This window comes from Bos mutus, chromosome 3 (genome assembly GCF_027580195.1).
Source record: "Bos mutus isolate GX-2022 chromosome 3, NWIPB_WYAK_1.1, whole genome shotgun sequence".
Classification (NCBI taxonomy): domain Eukaryota; kingdom Metazoa; phylum Chordata; class Mammalia; order Artiodactyla; family Bovidae; genus Bos; species Bos mutus.
Window position 1 is genome coordinate 66,938,381 of NC_091619.1, and position 16,883 is coordinate 66,955,263.

The 16,883-nt window shown below is 38.4% G+C and overlaps 2 protein-coding genes and 3 non-coding genes across 6 annotated transcripts in view; all 5 read right to left on the reverse strand.

The window, feature by feature from the left end:
- Positions 1–7,614, reverse strand: part of MSH4 (mutS homolog 4) — a 105,075-nt gene extending 97,461 nt beyond the window's left edge. The window contains exons 1-2 of one of the 2 annotated variants that reach the window (XR_011463693.1): positions 5,441–5,574; positions 1,473–1,820 (exon numbers count right to left, since the gene is read on the reverse strand). Coding sequence is in view for 1 of the 2 variants with exons in the window: in XM_005893467.2 (XP_005893529.1) it covers positions 5,441–5,678 (238 nt within the window). In the remaining variant the exon portion in view is untranslated. Of the gene's footprint in view, positions 1–1,472; positions 1,821–5,440 lie in introns of those variants that run through there. The other variant, XM_005893467.2, reaches the window with a different exon arrangement.
- Positions 7,615–7,742: 128 nt separating this feature from the next.
- Positions 7,743–16,162, reverse strand: RABGGTB (Rab geranylgeranyltransferase subunit beta). The gene is made up of 9 exons (XM_005893466.3): positions 16,143–16,162; positions 14,748–14,855; positions 13,918–14,115; positions 12,668–12,773; positions 11,794–11,846; positions 11,605–11,715; positions 10,808–10,933; positions 8,885–9,034; positions 7,743–8,320 (listed from the first exon to the last, which is right to left on the reverse strand). The coding sequence occupies exons 1-9, from the start codon at positions 16,143–16,145 to the stop codon at positions 8,180–8,182; spliced, it is 996 nt and encodes a 331-aa protein (XP_005893528.1). The 5' UTR covers positions 16,146–16,162; the 3' UTR covers positions 7,743–8,179.
- LOC138987335 (small nucleolar RNA SNORD45) lies at positions 13,715–13,786 on the reverse strand. The gene has a single exon (XR_011463821.1). It is a non-coding gene; the product is annotated as a small nucleolar RNA SNORD45 (small nucleolar RNA).
- Positions 14,394–14,476, reverse strand: LOC138987336 (small nucleolar RNA SNORD45). The gene has a single exon (XR_011463822.1). It is a non-coding gene; the product is annotated as a small nucleolar RNA SNORD45 (small nucleolar RNA).
- LOC138987334 (small nucleolar RNA SNORD45) lies at positions 15,027–15,105 on the reverse strand. The gene has a single exon (XR_011463820.1). It is a non-coding gene; the product is annotated as a small nucleolar RNA SNORD45 (small nucleolar RNA).
- Positions 16,163–16,883: the final 721 nt, after the last annotated feature.

Consider the following 16,883-nt stretch of genomic DNA (forward strand, 5'->3'; position numbering starts at 1 on the left):
CTGCAGATAGGTTCATCAGTACTATTTTTCTATTAATAGATTCCAAATATATGCATTAATATACAGTATTTGTTTTTCTCTTTCTGACTTACTTCACTCTATAACAGGCTCTAGGTTCACCCACCTCACTAGAACTGACTCAAATTTGTTCTTTTTTATGGCTGAGTGTTATTTCATTGTATATATATACTATGGGCTTCCCTAATAGCTCAGCTGGTAAAGAATCCACCTGCAGTGCAGGAGATCCTGGTTCGATTCCTGGGTCAGGAAGAGTCCCTGGAGAAGGGATATGCTACCCACTCCAGTATTCTTGTCTGGAGAAACCCCATGGACAGAGGAGCCTGGTGGGCTACAGTCCATGGGGTCACAAAGTCAGACACAACTGAGTGACTAAGCATGGCCCAGCAAATACCATATCTTCTCTATCCATTCATCTGTTGATGGACATCTAGGTTGCTTCCATGTGCAGGCCACTGTAAACAGTGCTACAATGAACACTGGAATTGTGGTTTTCTCAGGGTGTGTGCCTAGTAATAGGAATGCTAGGTCATATGGTAGCTTTATTCCTAGTTTTTTAAGGAATCTCCATACTGTTCTCTATAGTGGCTGTATTGATTTACATTCCTACCAAAAGTGCAGGAAGATTCCTTTTTCTCAAGAACATCCTGTCCAGCATTTATATACCTAGTTTATAGATTTGTTGATGATGGACATTCAAATTGGTATGAGGTGATACCTCATTGCAGTTTTGATTTGCCTTTCTCTAATAATGTGACGTTGACCATCTTTTCATGTGTTTATTGGCCATCTGTACTTCTTCTTTAGAGAAAGGTCTGTTTAGGTCTTCTGCCCATTTTTTGATTGGGTTCTTTGTTTTTCTGATATTGAGCTGTTCATATATTTTGGAAATTAATCTTTTGTCAGTTGCTTCATTTGCAATTATTTTCTCCCACTCTGAGGGTTATCTTTTCATCTCTTTATACTTTCCTTTGCCGTGCAAAAGATTTTAAGTTAAATTAGGAGTTCTTTAAAAAAAAAAAAAAATCCTGGGTCTCTTTTGGCCTCTCCTCCTTGATTTCCATAACAACTCTCTATCTTGATTCTCCTTAAACTACTTCTTTTTAGTTTCCATTGCCAGGTCCTTTTTCCTCTATCTGCCTCTTAACTATTGGCTTCCAATGGTTCCCAACTTTACTTTCTCTCTCAAATCAAAATTATACATTTCCTCTGAACATCTCATCTATTATTTTGGCTTTTATTAATATCTATTTCCTGGCAACTCTTAAACCTTCATATACAGCCCTAACTCCTCTTCAACACTGTAAAGTATAGGGTGGCAAGCTTTTAAATAATGAGCCAGATGTTAAATATTTTAGGCTTTGTGGGTCATACTGTCTATTACCATTACTCAGTTCTTACATTATCACAGGAAACAGCTACAGACAAAAAGTAAGACAATAAATAAGTGTATTCCAATGAAACTTTAATTCTGGATTTGTTGTTGTCCAGCCACTCAGTCATGTCCAAGTCTTTGCAACCCCATGGACTGTAACACACCAAGGTTCCCTGTCCTTCAATATCTCCCGGAATTTGCTCAAACTCATGTCCATTGAGTCGATGATGCCATCCAACCATCTCATGCTCTGTTGCCCCCTTCTTCTGCCCTCAATCTTTCTCAGCATCTGGGTCTTTTCCAGTGAGTCAGTTCTTTGCATCAAGTGGCCAAAGTATTGGAGCTTCAGCATCAGTCCTTCCAGTGAATATTCCAATATTTAGTTCTGGATACTATAATATGAATTTCTTCTTTTACTTTTCCAACCCTTTAAAAATGCAAAAACCATTCTTAGGTCTATAGCTGCATTGCTCAGTATAGGAGCTTCTTGCCACATGTGGTATTTAAATTAAATAAAAATTAAAATTCAGTTCTTCAGTCACACTAGCCACATTTAAAATGCACAAAAACCACACTTGTCTAGTGGCTACTATATTAGCACAGATATAGAATATATCTATCCACAGAGAGTTCTAACAGATAGGGTGGCTCTAGATCCTTATATTTTTGGATATAAATATCCAAAACTACTTTTTGGATACAAACCATTAGGTATTTTCCCAGAACTACTAAATATCTAAAAGTGAATTACCTCATTAACTTTTTCTCAGAATTTATCCTTTCTTTACTACCAGTTGGTCAACTACATCATCTTGCACCTTGCATCTTGCATCTTGCACCTCATACAAGTCATCAACTTAGAAGTCACTCTTAACTCCTCTTTCATGAACCCAAACACCCAATCAGTAACCAAATCTAATTATATAGATAGATATCTCACTAAAATTTCTCTCCATCTTCACTCCTATCTGGCCCATTTTAAGCACATATCTTCTTCAGCCTTTTTCAAAAGTCTTTGAATTATTCTCTTTGCCTTCAACGTGATGCCTCTCTAATCAGTTCTTCACATCCATCACTAGTGATCTTTCTGAAAAAGAAATTTCACCATGTCTCCCTTTCTAACAATTTCTCAGTGTCTCTCATATCCACCATAGGATAAAATCTAACATTTTTGTATAGTTTCCAGAGAGATAACACATTCAAACTAGGATAATTTGAAGAGTGTTTGATAAAGGGAATATTTACAAAGGGGTAGACAGAATATCATCATAAAGAAATGTGTAGAATCAAGACAAAGTATGCTCTGTTACTAACCCTAGGCTTAAAGGAGCTAAGGAAGGAGATAGTTACTAGAGACTGGAGACAAACAGGGCTGCTTCTTGTTCTCAGGTTACTTTCAGACTCTAATCCCCTTCTTAAACTTACTTCTCCTAGTTTTTCTCCAATTTCCTTCACCTCTATTTTCCTATATTTTCTTTACCTTCTCCCCTCTGGCCTCAAATTTATATCTCTCCCAGGCTTCTTTCTTAGCCCTAGATTCATATATTCAATTGCCTCAATATGAATGTATGGATACCCCAAAGGTTCTTCACACTCAACATGTCCACAGAAGAACTCACCATTTTTCCCTCTAAAAGTTGCTTCTCCTACAAAATTCCATTTATCAGGGAAAAGTACTATCATCTATTCCAATCACAAAAGCCAGATATGTTTTTGGCATGGCAAAAAAACCTATCTGCCTCCCAGATTAAATACCTGCAAGTACTCCAAGTTTATATCGGGAAGGAACAAAATAGATCACCCTACTGCTCTACCAAATGAAATTATTTGTAGTCTACAAACACAACATGCTATATCATACTTCTGTGCCTTTGCACATATTTTTCTTTCTTATGAGAGAAATAAAAGTTTCTTCTCCAGTTTTTTTTTCCCCTCTTTCCCTTCAGTTGACATAATCTTCTTCTTCAACACTACCTCAAGTTGAATTTCCTCTGCAAAATTTCTTTAGTTACTTTGTTCCCCTACTTATTAAATACCTCAATATCTGTATGGAGAAGGAAATGACAACCCACTCCAGTATTCTTGCCTGGAGAATCCTGTGGACAGAGGAGCCTGTCAGGGTATGGTTCATAGGATCGCAGAGGGTTGGATACGACTGAAGCTACTAAGCACAATATCTGTAAATAACTCAAAAATAATTATCTTTTAAAAGTTTTATAGATTTTTAAGTCTATCTTCCCTACTGAACCATAAGTTCTTTGAGAGCACAGAATATTATTATCCTCAGCTCCTAAGATAACTCAGCTCCCTGGTGGCTAGGTGGTAAAGAATCTAAAATGCAGATATGGGAGACAAAGGTTCAAACCCTGGGTCAGGAAGATATCCTGGAGCAGGAAATGGCAATACACTCCAGTATTCCTGCCTGAGAAATCCATGGACAAAGAAGCCTGGCAGACTACAGTCCATGGGGTCGGAAAGAGTCAGACGCAACTGAGCACGCACTGAGCACCTAAGGTAACTATATCATCAATTTGGGTCTTGGCTCCCTCTTAAATTGGGACAAAAGAAAAATCTATCTTACAGATTTACTGTAAGGATCAGAGATACAACATGCTAAGTAAGAAGCTAGAACAGAGGAGCAGTCATTAATTACTGGATGTTATTATTGTTGAAAATAAATAGGTGACAGAACATTTCATGAAGAAGGGGATTATACTGATAAACATGTATGTTGCCTTGAAGGAAGTGCAAGTAGGTCAGTTAAGTTAGAAAGTAGGGTAATTATCAAGAAATGATGAGATATAAGACTGCAAAAACTAAAAACATATCCCAAGTGGACTTGGATATGCTACTAAAGAGTACATTTTTTAACCTGCAAATAGAGTCACTGGTTGAAATGCCACGGGACATAAGATTTTCATTTTCCATATAACTCTACAGTGACACTGTAAGTAAGCTTAGAAGAAAGAAGCATTAGTTTGAGGCAATAATTCAGACACAAAATTAAAAGGGCCTGTAATGGCACAGAGAAAAGGACAGAATTATTTAAAAGATAAATCTAGAACTTGTTAACTTTGGATGTTATGAGTGAGGGAATATTTGAATCATTGAAGTCTCCTAAAGATTTTAAAAACCCAATGATTGAGATAAGAGAAACAGGTTGAGGAGCTGCAGAGAGATGAATTCAATTAATCATACAGTGAGTCTGAGGATGTCCACTGATTCCTTACTAGAAACTTCAGAAGACAGTCTGAAACAAGAATCTAGGGGCAAAGATGAGATCTGGGCTGTGGTGATAATCACAATCAGATAGAAGGAGCCAGGTAAAAAACCTCTAAGGACAAGCCAATAATTTGTAAACTAACAAAAGTAAGCCTAGTTCTATGGAAGGTAGGTGAAAAACGGAAAAGTGGAATCAAGGAAATCAAATTAAGTGAGTTCAAGACAAGACTGGTGAAGAACATTAAACACAGTGGGAAGTTTACATAAGATGAACTGAAAAGTGACACTGGATTTGGCATTTGTTACCTTACCAGTGAGTGGCAATGCTGTGTGGGCAAAAGGTGACGGTTTTGTCATGGAGAGTCACTGACTATAAAGTAAACGAGTTAAATACTCCTTAAAGGTCATTTTTCACACTAAATGTATTATTCACCTCCATTAGAGAAAATGTTAAATCTGGTCTGTTCTCAAAGCTTATCTGTTTTCAAGATACCCTAGAAGGACTTGGAGGCTTAAGTTCAGGAGCCAAGAGGTTTACCACTCCAATCACTAAACTCGTGCACAAATTCATTCCTCTGTCATGGGGCGCGGGCGGAGGCACAGTACCCCGGATATGAATATAGCCTGCCTCAGAACTGAGCCATCCACCATCAAGGCCTTGTAAGAAAACGAACGTGAGGGAGAGTCCAGCCCTTAAATCAATTCAGACCCACTCAATTCGCAGAGCACTCCATTCCCAAATTCCAAACAGACACCAACTGAAATTTCTGTGGTAACCAGAGACCACGGTTCCCTGAACCTCCAGAAGTTCACACAACTCCTTGCCTTGAGGCGGCAGGGCGCTGGGCGGGTGCCCAGGTAGACTGCTGCTGCCGCTCCGGTCACCCGCCGCTCCAGACGTGCCTGGTGGGGAAGACGCAGAGGCGGCTTGGGCTGAAGGGCGGCTCAGAGGAGTCTCCTGGAGTCCGAAATTGTAGCGGGGACCCTGGGACCGAGCCTCTGGTGAGCAGGGGGAAGCCGCAGGGACAGAAGAAAACGTCGGTGATATGTCAGGCCGCAGCATCTTTCAGAGCAACTCTGCTGTGGGACAAAGCCTCGCGGGGAAAATACGAAAGCGCGGCGCGCAGAGTCGCAGTGCGCAGGCGCAGAGCCCGTTTACCACGCCCACCCACGTTTATCCCCGATAGACCTAAGTCCATGGAGTCGCAAAAAGTTGGGCAGGAGTGAGGGACGGAGCACACAGGTGATTAAATGCTTCCTTTGTTAAAATGATTTAAAGACAGAAATGGAGAATGTACTCTCAGGTGTCCCGGTCCCGTCAATTGCTGCAGAATTTGGTCAAGCTTAATGCGAGGTCAAGCTTAATCTCTTCTCTGGCTCAAATGCTAAAGAATCTCCTGCAATGCAGGAGACCTGGGTTCAATCCCTGGGTCCAGATCCCCTGAAGAAGGGAATGGCAACCCATTCCAGTATTCTTGCCTGGAAAACCCCAAGGACAGAGGAGCCAAGAGTCGGTCACGACTGAGCAACTAACTTTCATAATGCGAGGTAGACTCCCTCAACTAAAGGGAATTCAGGATCATCAATCCAACTTGTGTGTCCATGCTCAGTCTTGACCCCATGCTATTTGTGACCCCATGGACTGTAGCCCGCCAGGGTCCTCCCTCCATGGAAGTTTCAATACTAGAGTATGTTGCAAGTTCTTCCTCCAAATACAACTTGGGAGTCTCATTATTCCCACTACACCTTATTCCCCATTATCACAGGACATTATGTGCTAATATTTCCAAGTTCAGTTCACTCTCAGTCGTGTGCGATTTTTGGCGACCCCATGGACTGCCGCATGCCAGGCCTCCCTGTCCATCACCAACTCCTAGGTTTACTCAAACTCATGTCCATTCAGTCGGTGATGCCATCTAACCTTCTCATCCTGTGTCATCCCCTTCTCCTGCCTTCAATCTTTCCCAGCACCAGGGTCTTTCAAATAAGTCAGCTCTTCTCATCAAGTGGCCAAAATATTGGAGCTTCAGCTTCAGCATCAGTCCTTCCATTGAATATTCAGGACTGATTTCCTTTAGGATGGACTGGTTGGATCTCCTTGCAGTCCAAGGGACTCTAAGAGTCTGCTCCAACATCACAGTTCAAAAACATCAATTCTTTGGCGCTCAACTTTCTTTATAATCCAATTCTCACATCCATACATGACTACTGGAAAAACCATAGCTTTGGCTAGACGGACCTTTGTTGGCAAAGTAATGTCTCTGCTTTTTAATATGCTGTCTAGGTTGATCATAACTTTCCTTCCAAGGAGTAAGCATCTTTTAATTTCATGGCTGCAGTCACCATCTGCAGTGATTTTTGGAGCCCCCAAAAATAGTCTCTCACTGTTTCTCTATTTGCCATGATGTGATGGAACCAGATGCCATGATTCTCTTGAATACAAACACAGTAATTCAACATGGTAGAGAAACCGGGATTGAGAAAATACTCTAGATACCATTATATGTCCCATTACTGAATTCACATTCAATTGTGAAATCAGATACAGAATATGAAACCACTGCAGTCACCCATGTGCAGTGACTGCAGTACTCAAAACTTCCAGTGATACCACTTAAATAAAATTGTGTTCCATCCAATGGTTTCCAAACTTTCAGAAACACTGGTAATTCAATCCAAACTTAGTGAACTGTCAAAAAACAATGCCAGACATTTCAATAACATATAAAAGCAGATATTGCTCAATGTGTTAAGAGAAATCATCACTATTCACATTTAAAATTCTTTACTCTTAGGGTTATTATTGCAAACTTGCTTCAGCAAATCTCAACTTCCATCAAGAAAAATGCTCACTAAAATACTTTTTCACTAAGAACACAAACATTAGTGTGCTCTAATCTTTGTGAAAACACAGGTTATACAAGAACACTGTGGCAAGTATCAGCTTGTATTTCCTTACTGGGCAGGAAAAAAAAAATGCCAACAATCCCTTGACATTCTGACATAAAATATTAAAAAGTGAGTAAAGTGTAGTCCAGATTGCAATCCTCTTCCTAGTGAATTCTCTTCATTTACCTAACCCACTCTGTACCCGACTCATTAACCACAAGCATGAAATATTCCCAAATTTCAGCCATTTATTTTTATTTCATCTTTTAATTCCTATGTGGTTCATGAACTCTTTATCAGTAACGTTCTCACTGACAAAGACCAATCTACATTAACTATAGTTATATATAACATATCAAGGGAGTACCCAGGAAAATCAAAACACAAGACTTCATCAGCTAAAGAGTTCAAGTTTGCTGTTATGAAGACATACAAGAAAACAAATACACTGAAGGATAAACAAAAAAAATCAGAGTAACAACAGCATTCCAGAAGGAAAGATACAATAAAGATCTTAATTTACAATATGTATAATTATATAATTTATTAAAATTAACACAATTCATGTACAAATATTAACACGGTAGTTATTAAGTTTGTTAAGCACTTCAACTACTGAAATGTTAAAACACAATAAAAACTATATTAACCAACTTCTCCATCAAGGGATCTAATCTAGCTCACTAGTTCAGGCTGAACATTCACTCTCCGAAGTACTTCTTCAGGCATGCAAAAAACAGGGCTAACAGGTTTAATCTGTTCTTCTCCCAAAAGTGACAATCCAGCAATTCCAAACAGAGTATGAAAAGGATCTACCTATTAAAAAACAAGAATTTATAGAATATTACAAAATGAAAACTTCTAAAACCCTGCTTTTGAACAGGGATTATACTGGAGCCCATTGCACTCTGTATTTAAATATTATCTTAAAATTTTCTGAAATAATGGTTTCAAACTGCACTTTTTAAACAGAGGACTTGGCACACACCGTCATGTCTTAGGAATAAGTACTGTATATGTGTTTCAGATCTTTTATACACTCTTTTGTGTGTGTTAGTCACTCAGTCATGTTCAAATCTCTGAGACCCCCATGGACCATAGCCTGCCAGGCTCCTGTCCATGGAATTCTCCAAGCAAGAATACTGTGATTGAACAGTTGCAGGCGTTGCAGGCAGATTCTTTACCATCTGAGCCACCAGAAAAGAACCTTAGTACACTTTTAAATGACATTTTAAAAGCATCCTTTCAAAGCAACACTTGAAAAATACTATTTGTTCCCCACCAATTCCTAGTTTTAAAAATTTAGAACCCTTAGAATCTTAAGAGTAAAACAGAACTACACTGAAAATTTTAACTGTTAACAGTCATAAATATACTTGCCATATCTCCTGGCCTATCTGCAAATCCTCCTGTTTCTTCATCTTGACATGCTAGGATGAAACTGCGGAGTTTTTCTCTATCAATCCAATGAAGCCTTCCAATTATCTTTAGGGAAGCCAACACCCACCATGAATAGCATACATCTGGTAACTAGAAGGAAAAAGCCACAAGTTGCCACAAATGTATTTTCTAAATACCTGGGGTGAGAGGGGAATCAAGGGATATATTGACAATGCAGTGTTTGAAACACTGAAATCCAAAAATTGCTTAGAATTAAAAGATAATCATTGGAAAGAGATCAAATGCTTCATTCCACAGAACTAGAATATGAGTATACAGAAATGCTCAGTCATGTCTGACTCTTTGCAACCCCATGAACTGTAGCCCACCAGGCTCCTCTGTCCATGGAAATTTTCAGGCAAAGAATACTAGAGTGGATTGCCATTTCCTTCTCTAGAGGATCTTCCTGAGTCAGGAATTGAAACCACATCTCCTGTGCTGCCTACATTGCAGGCAGATTCTTGATTCCACAGAAAACCATGCTAAATGTTTCAGTTTCAGTAGTCACTGATAACCATCTATCCACCTTAATTTCTATATGAAATGAATGCCTACATCAGTTCCTTTTCCAAGAAACTGGTAGTAAGGCTTCTAAGAACTATGGCAATATACGTTTCACTGCCATGGGCAGCATTTTCCATAAGTGCTGTCCAAGAAGGTATACAACTTGGGTTAAAAAAATAAAATCACCCTTGCTCGTCAAATCATAACTTAAATGCAGAAGACCCCACACCTTACACTGAATTTCAACTAGATCCCAGGGTGATCCACAAGAACATTAAAAGCTGTCCTAGATTGTAAGTGCTATCCCCACCCTCACCCATTTCCTAATTATTGAAAAGTTGCCCAGATTTTTCAATGGATCTTAACTAGGTACCAATTGTGGTTTTTAAACTTATTCAGAAGTAACAAGAAAGCAAAATTACACAAAAATACAATGATCCAGAATAAAAGCATCAATAGGCTTTATCATATTTTAGCTCAAGGGCCCAAACCGAAGAACAGCTTTTAGTATTTGTAAATGATTTTTAAAAACAGTATTTTGAAAGGAAAACCAGTATGAAATTCATACTTGTCCATTAATGGAATACAACCATACCCATTCATTTTTTATTGTCTGTGGCAACAATGTTCTTCAGGGCAGCAGTGTAGGTGCAACAAGCCCATCGGGCAAAGGTAAAAATATTTACTATCTGGTCTTTACAGACCCAATTTAGAGTATGTTGAGAGCTAAACAGAATTGAGTTTTTCTTTAAAAATAAAGATTTTAAATGAAAATGTTATAACCCAGTTTTTAAAAAGAAATCTTTCTTTTGGCAAATCCATTATCCTTTCCCATCTGTAAGTGAGCATGGAGATTTCTGTACAAGATCCAAGTATTAATAGTGGCCTTTTATTCCCAGATATGTATAATGCACGATTGAGAGTCCCCGGTATAGTTTAAAGAAGAAAGTTTCACGTAGGTGAAAAATAGAAGGCCTTCAGATGGATTTTTATAAATAAAATTCTGAAGGATTCCTTCAGAAAGAATTTTATAAATAAGTATAAATTTTAAGAATTTATACTATGAATACAAACACATTTTAAAGCCCTGAGTTATTTGTCAAAGAAAATCAAAAAGTACCAGGCAATCTTGTCACGATTGTCTTTTAAATGGACATCAGGATTAATAGGCATTTCAACTCTTGTTTTACTTTTGCCAAGAGCATTTTTAGAAGATACAACTAAATTTTGCAAAGTATTATAGTAAAATTAAAAAGCTCACGATCAATTTGTAAGAGCAATATTACAAAACAAAAGGCAAAAAAAAGCAGTCCTCACTCAAGTTTATAAAATTTAAAGATTAATCTTAAAAAACAATACCTTCTCTGGCCTTCCATTGAGTCCACCTGATGGAAGCTGTCGTTCACAAAGCCACCAACCGAGTAAATCAGAATTTACTTGGTGTAACTGACTAGTAATAGCCAAGAATCCTGTGCAACAATAGATCTAAAATTACAGACATAAAGTACATGTGTATAATAGTTTTTCAACAGTAACACTGATTTAAAAAAACCTACTTTAATTATTAAAGCTCCATTTTCTATCTAAAAATTTGCTGACAGTAAAAATCGCAAACATAAACATCACATAGTTATTTGAACAAATCTGAAGCATACTACTAGGATCCAACTCTGCAATGAAAGACTACCATCAGTTTTTTCATGGCTAAGAGCAAACTGTTTGACAATAGTTTACAACAGGTGTTCAGGATAGGGGATGCAGAATGTTTTTTATCTGCTTACTTAAAATTAGAGAAGAGAATGGCAACCCACTCCAGTCTTCTTGCCTGGAGAATTCCATGGACAGAGGAGCCTGGGGGGCTATAGTCCATGAGGTCGCAAAAAGTTGGACATAACTGAGTGACTAACACCCACACATAAAAACTAATGGAAAATCAAAATATATTTCTGGTAATTACAAAACTACTTATGTTTATTTGGGCCAAAGGATTTCACCAACAGGGGACTCAAAGTCAGCAACTGTAAAAATGCCTTCCTCACGCAGCAATTAAGCAATTCTTATTTTCTACATTCAGTCAAATTAACTTGCTATTTTTCAGTTATACTGGTTATCCCTTCAAAACTGATACTACATTTTAATTTGGATTAATGAATTACCTGCCCAGCATGGGATTCAGAACCTGGTCTGCAACCAAATCCACCATCAAAGTTCATACATGATAAAACAAATTCGATTGCCTTTTCCACATTAATAGCATCCAACTTCCCCTATAATCAGAAAACATGCCTATTAAGTTCCAGAATAATCATCAAAAGTTAATCATTTCCAATACATTTGAAACTTACCAATAGTGCCAAAGTTGCCACTGCACAAAAAGAGAATCTTGTATCAATTTCTCCTAAAAATAAAGCAAACCAAAGCATTATGTGTTATCAGAGGCTTCTAATCATATTAGATAAAGTTAATTAAAAATCTCTGTACAACTACCATAGTTATATTTTCAAAAGTTCAGGCCTAACATGTACTTCGACTGTCCAGGAGGAAAACTACATCTGAAGTGTATATTCACTTACTTTACTTCTAAGGAAAATAAGTACTAGAAAATGGCTCAAAAGTACAGTGAACTAATTGCTTACAGAGCGCCCAGAAAGATAAGGTAACTAGTTAATTTCTAAGAATGATAATAAACTTACCCTATTATATAAGTAGATTTTCACATCCCATGAAGCAGCTGGTCTCTCCGGCCTGCACTGTATTCAGCCCTAAAGCAGAGATTATCTAGTTTTATCAAGTAAAACACTACTCCCTCCCTCCACTCAAATATTCAGTAATTTTGTAAAGCTTTTTTTTTTTTTTTTTAAATTATTTTCCCCTTGCTAATTAAGTTTTTAAAAAACTTTACAAAGCCACCAAATACTGGGGAAAAAAGTTTCACCTACCTTATCTTTTAGACTTGCCCTCTCTGTTCCAGTACTCCTGTATGCTGCTATAACTAGCACAGTGCATGCTGGAACTTCCAGCAGACCATTAACTCCAGTTAGACCAGCTGCTTAGTGGGACCTGAAAAAATGAAAAACTTATAATCTCCTTATAAACTATTAGCAAAGCCCCAACTCATTATACTTTAAAATCTGCAACCAAGCTTATTACTGTAATAAACACCGAAGCAAAACATTTTTATATTGGTATTCTAGGTGCCAAGGATTAAAGTGACATTACCCCAGATATCTCCAGCAAAAGAACCATCTTCTTTCTGTAGACTCTGAACATATTCCACAACTTTATTTATGTCAATAACATTAATACTATCATAGAGAGTAAGTATCTGTAATAGAAACAAACCATGGTAAGTAGATACCTCGCCACTGGTCAGTTTGTCCTAATGATGTTCTTCTCAACTACCTTCTAAGTTGTCAAGCATGCATGTCCTTTTGTCTATGCACCTTGAAAACTTTTCTCAAATATGCAATTCTATTACAGAGTAAAATTATAGGTATTACCAACAAGTCTTTAACCACTGTTAACACTTAGACTCATTTATGAAACTTATACTGACTTTAAACCCTTATTTGTGAATCTTTACAAATATCAAAATCAAAGCTAACTCCAGGCGGACATCCCTGGTGGTTCAGCAGTTAAGATTCAGTGCTTTCACTGCCTTGACCCCAATTCAATCTCTGGTCAGGGAACTAAGATTCCACAAGCCAGAGCAAGGCCGAAAAAAAAAATTTTTTTTTTTTAATTTTTAAAAAGTCAACTCCACAGTAAAGAGCAAAGTCGTGAAATGGCAGAGTAAAAGCAGGGAACCACAGGTAGCCTGGCATTTCCAGAAATTAGATGAGAAGATGAAACTAAAGGGAGGAAATGGCGAGGCCATGTAAGAAAGCAAATGCCATGCAGGAAGTCTGACCAATACAAAAAAAGCTGAATGAAGGAGGCTTCTACACATATTGTACACAGGCTTTGAGCAGTTTATATAATTCATTATGCTAAGTACTGTTCTCTGAATAAAGTTTCACGTGACAAATCTTTAGAATATACTACCTGCTTTAAAAAATGTTTCGTATCATCAGGAAGACATGTTTTCTATCGGGATAGGGTATAAATCTATTGGGATAGGGTAGGTCATGCTGTACAATAAATAAATCAGATTTCAGTGCCTTAACACCAAAAGAATTTTTCTTGCTCAAAAAAAAAAAAAAAAAAATCTTCCACTTAGTGAGTTCCAGACATTTACATATACGTAAAATAAACATTTTACTGTCCAAGGTCTCAGTGCCATTTTAAAATTTACATCAACTTTGGATTCAGCTAATACATGCCATCACATCATTGACCTTGCTTTGAAACAGATCTCATTTGAAAAGATATGGATAGCTTTTTACATAGATACTGATCCCTATTTTCAATTCTCTTACTTAGGTAACAGAATACACTACCAAGACTGCAGAATTTTCATTAGTATTTACCTGAACAGCACTAAGAGTATACAAAAGATGAGGATCATGTCCAATACTAGCACTTATTCCACCACACTCGTGTTGACAAGACTTAATAAACGTCAGAATTTCTTCTCTATTCATACGATGTAGTTGTCCCATGAGATCCATTACGGTCAGACCCCAATAGATGCCACTCATTCTCAAATATTCAGACATGCAATATTCCTAAAGCACAGAAATTAATGGGTCAGTCTGAACTGATGTCAGTTTAGAGATACTCAACACAGAAGCTAAATACCCATACTGTTATATGGCTCTAACAACTCCATAACTGCAGATATTCATGGGAATTCATTAGTAGAGATGTTTCCCAACGTGGTAAATAATTCAGCTCTTTCTATACTATAGTGGAAAATATTTACTTCTAATTAAGCTGTTTAATTGTTTTTCCTAAGGTTCCCAGAGATGAAAACAGGGAACATTCTTCAAGATAAAACTTTTTCAAGGTCTCAGCGTAATTCTAGAGCTTAAGTGTTATTACACATCACCATAAACTCAGGTAATACATGCCAACACATCACTGACCTTGAAAGTATTAGCTCAACTACAAAAATAGAAATCTATTCGCTGTCTCAAAATTCATACATATCTGGGTAGAAGATAATCTACTCTGTCTGCCAAAGCCTCTACATAAGTACTGCTAAGAATCAAGGTTAACTCCCATGGCTTCTCAACCACAGACATCCGTCCCTGGTACGCAGGAGTTGGAAACCATTTTTAAGAAACACAAACCATTCTAACCAAATGATTTGACACATTTACAGAATAAACACTTTTCAACACAAAAGTATACATACGTAGTCATCTTTCTTTGAGCCATAGGATGCAATATAATCAGCATGCTTCTCCAGTAACAGGGTGTCAGGTGCATCTGACTTAATGATAACATCTTTCTGCGGTGTACCCTTTCACATACAAGAGATTTCATAAGTTTTTATCTTTTAAATGTTTGACCCCAGAACATACATTTCAATATACATACGAACTCTTATTTCATCTTGCCATATAGAAACTTTCTAGTTTAAAAGTAGCTGACTAAAAAGAACTAAAGCTTTCATAAAGTTTCGGGTGTTCTTCAGGTCTCAGAGTAATTCTAGAGCTAAAGTAGTAATAATCAACTTTAGATTCAGAATACATGCCAGCTCATCATCGACCCAAAAAACTACCGTCCTCATCTCGGCTGAACAGTTAAGTAAAACAGACTATCAAAAATTTCAACTTACGGTTTACACGTGGCAGAACCTATCTGTCCCATAATTTGCAATTGAGTTCTTTAGTGAGATTCCATTAATCTTAAAAACTCCGATTTCAAAGCACCTTCGGAGAAGGCAATGGCACCCCACTCCAGTACTCTTGCCTGGAAAATCCCATGGATGGAGGAGCCTGGTAGGCTGCAGTCCATGGGGTCGCGAAGAGTCGGACACGACTGAGCGACATCACTTTCACTTTTCACTTTCATGCACTGGAGAAGGAAATGGCAACCCACTCCAGTGTTCTTGCCTAGGAGAATCCCAGGGACGGGGAGCCTGGTGGGCTGCCGTCTATGGGGTCGCACAGAGTCGGACACGACTGAAGCGACTTAGCAGCAGCAGCAAAGCACCTTTCATGCAAGCCAACACTTATTTACCAGGCTAACAATTCTTTTCCGGCTTTAGTCTTAAGTTTCTGCATTTGCAAGAAGCCCCCGGGTGATGACTGTTGTTGCTCTAATTCGGCACATTTCTCAGCTACATCTTTGTGACTGAGGCTACATTTTAAGTAGTTCAAGATCATTACCAATAAGAATTTAGCAGTTAATTTCCTTCATATCCCATTAAAACTTACTAGAACGAAACCATACCATTAACAATTCCAAAGATTTCGAGCCATATATACCCTGCCACATGGAAGGTAAGAACTAACCGGCTTTTGTGGGGGGCGAGGGGATTAAGAAAGAAGGTAGTCGAACCCTGAGTCTCGACCGATAGCAGGAAGTCCGGCCGCAACCGCACCCGCGAGATCAGCAGAAAACGCTGAGTAACACTTCACATTGCCTATGAGCCCTCAAAATACCTTCCAAGGCCTGTGTCTTAACCCAATCATTCTCCAACACTAAGAAAACAACCCACTAGTGACGAAAGAGCTTAAATATTACCCTATCTATTCTCCTATGGACACATCTAGACAGCAATACAAAACACGTCCACACTCACCATGACTGAGAGCAAAAAGAGAACTTAACTCGTCAGTGGGCGGATTTAGGAGGTAAGCGCCTGCGCAGAAGCGCTCCTCAGGCCCCCTCTCCGCCCCGGCATAGCTGACCACCGTTCTTGCCTGAAGGAAGCCGCAGTTCCGCGGCTGCCCTAGGACCCCCACCGACTGCTCATAGGTGTCTTCCCTACCTGCGCCGAAAGTCTCTGGCGCCAATTTTGTCCTCTCCTTATCTCCGCAGTTTTAAGACAGTTTTAAGGAATATTTAGGGCTTCTCTAAATACTACACAATAAACTGGAAAATTCTGAAGGAAATGGGAATACCAGACACCCTGACCTGCCTCTTGAGAAACCTATATGCAGGTCAGGAAGCAACAACAGTTAGAACTGGACATGGAACAACAGACTGGTTCCAAATAGGAAAAGGAGTATGTCAAGGCTGTATATTGTCACCGTGCTTATTTAACTTATATGCAGAGTACATCATGAGAAATGGTGGGCTGGAGGAAGCACAAGCTGGAATCAAGATTGCCAGGAGAAATAGCAATAACCTCACATATGCAGATGACACCACCCTTATGGCAGAAATTGAAGAAGAACTGAAAAGCCTCTGGATGAAAGTGAAAGAGGAGAGTGAAAAAGTTGGCTTAAAGCTCAACATTCAGAAAACTAAGATCATGGCATCTGGTCCCATCACGTAATGGCAAATAGATGAGGAAATAGTGGAAACAGTGGCTGACTTT

Bases quoted from the DNA above. Each gene is read 5' to 3' on its own strand.
- RABGGTB (XM_005893466.3), bottom strand. The intron at 11,847-12,667 runs GTAATGTCACTT...CTTTATTTTTAG, and splicing joins TTTTGCTGGAGATATCTGGG to GAGAAATTGATACAAGATTC. The intron at 10,934-11,604 runs GTAATTCATTAA...CTGTAATTTTAG, and splicing joins CTGAATCCCATGCTGGGCAG to ATCTATTGTTGCACAGGATT.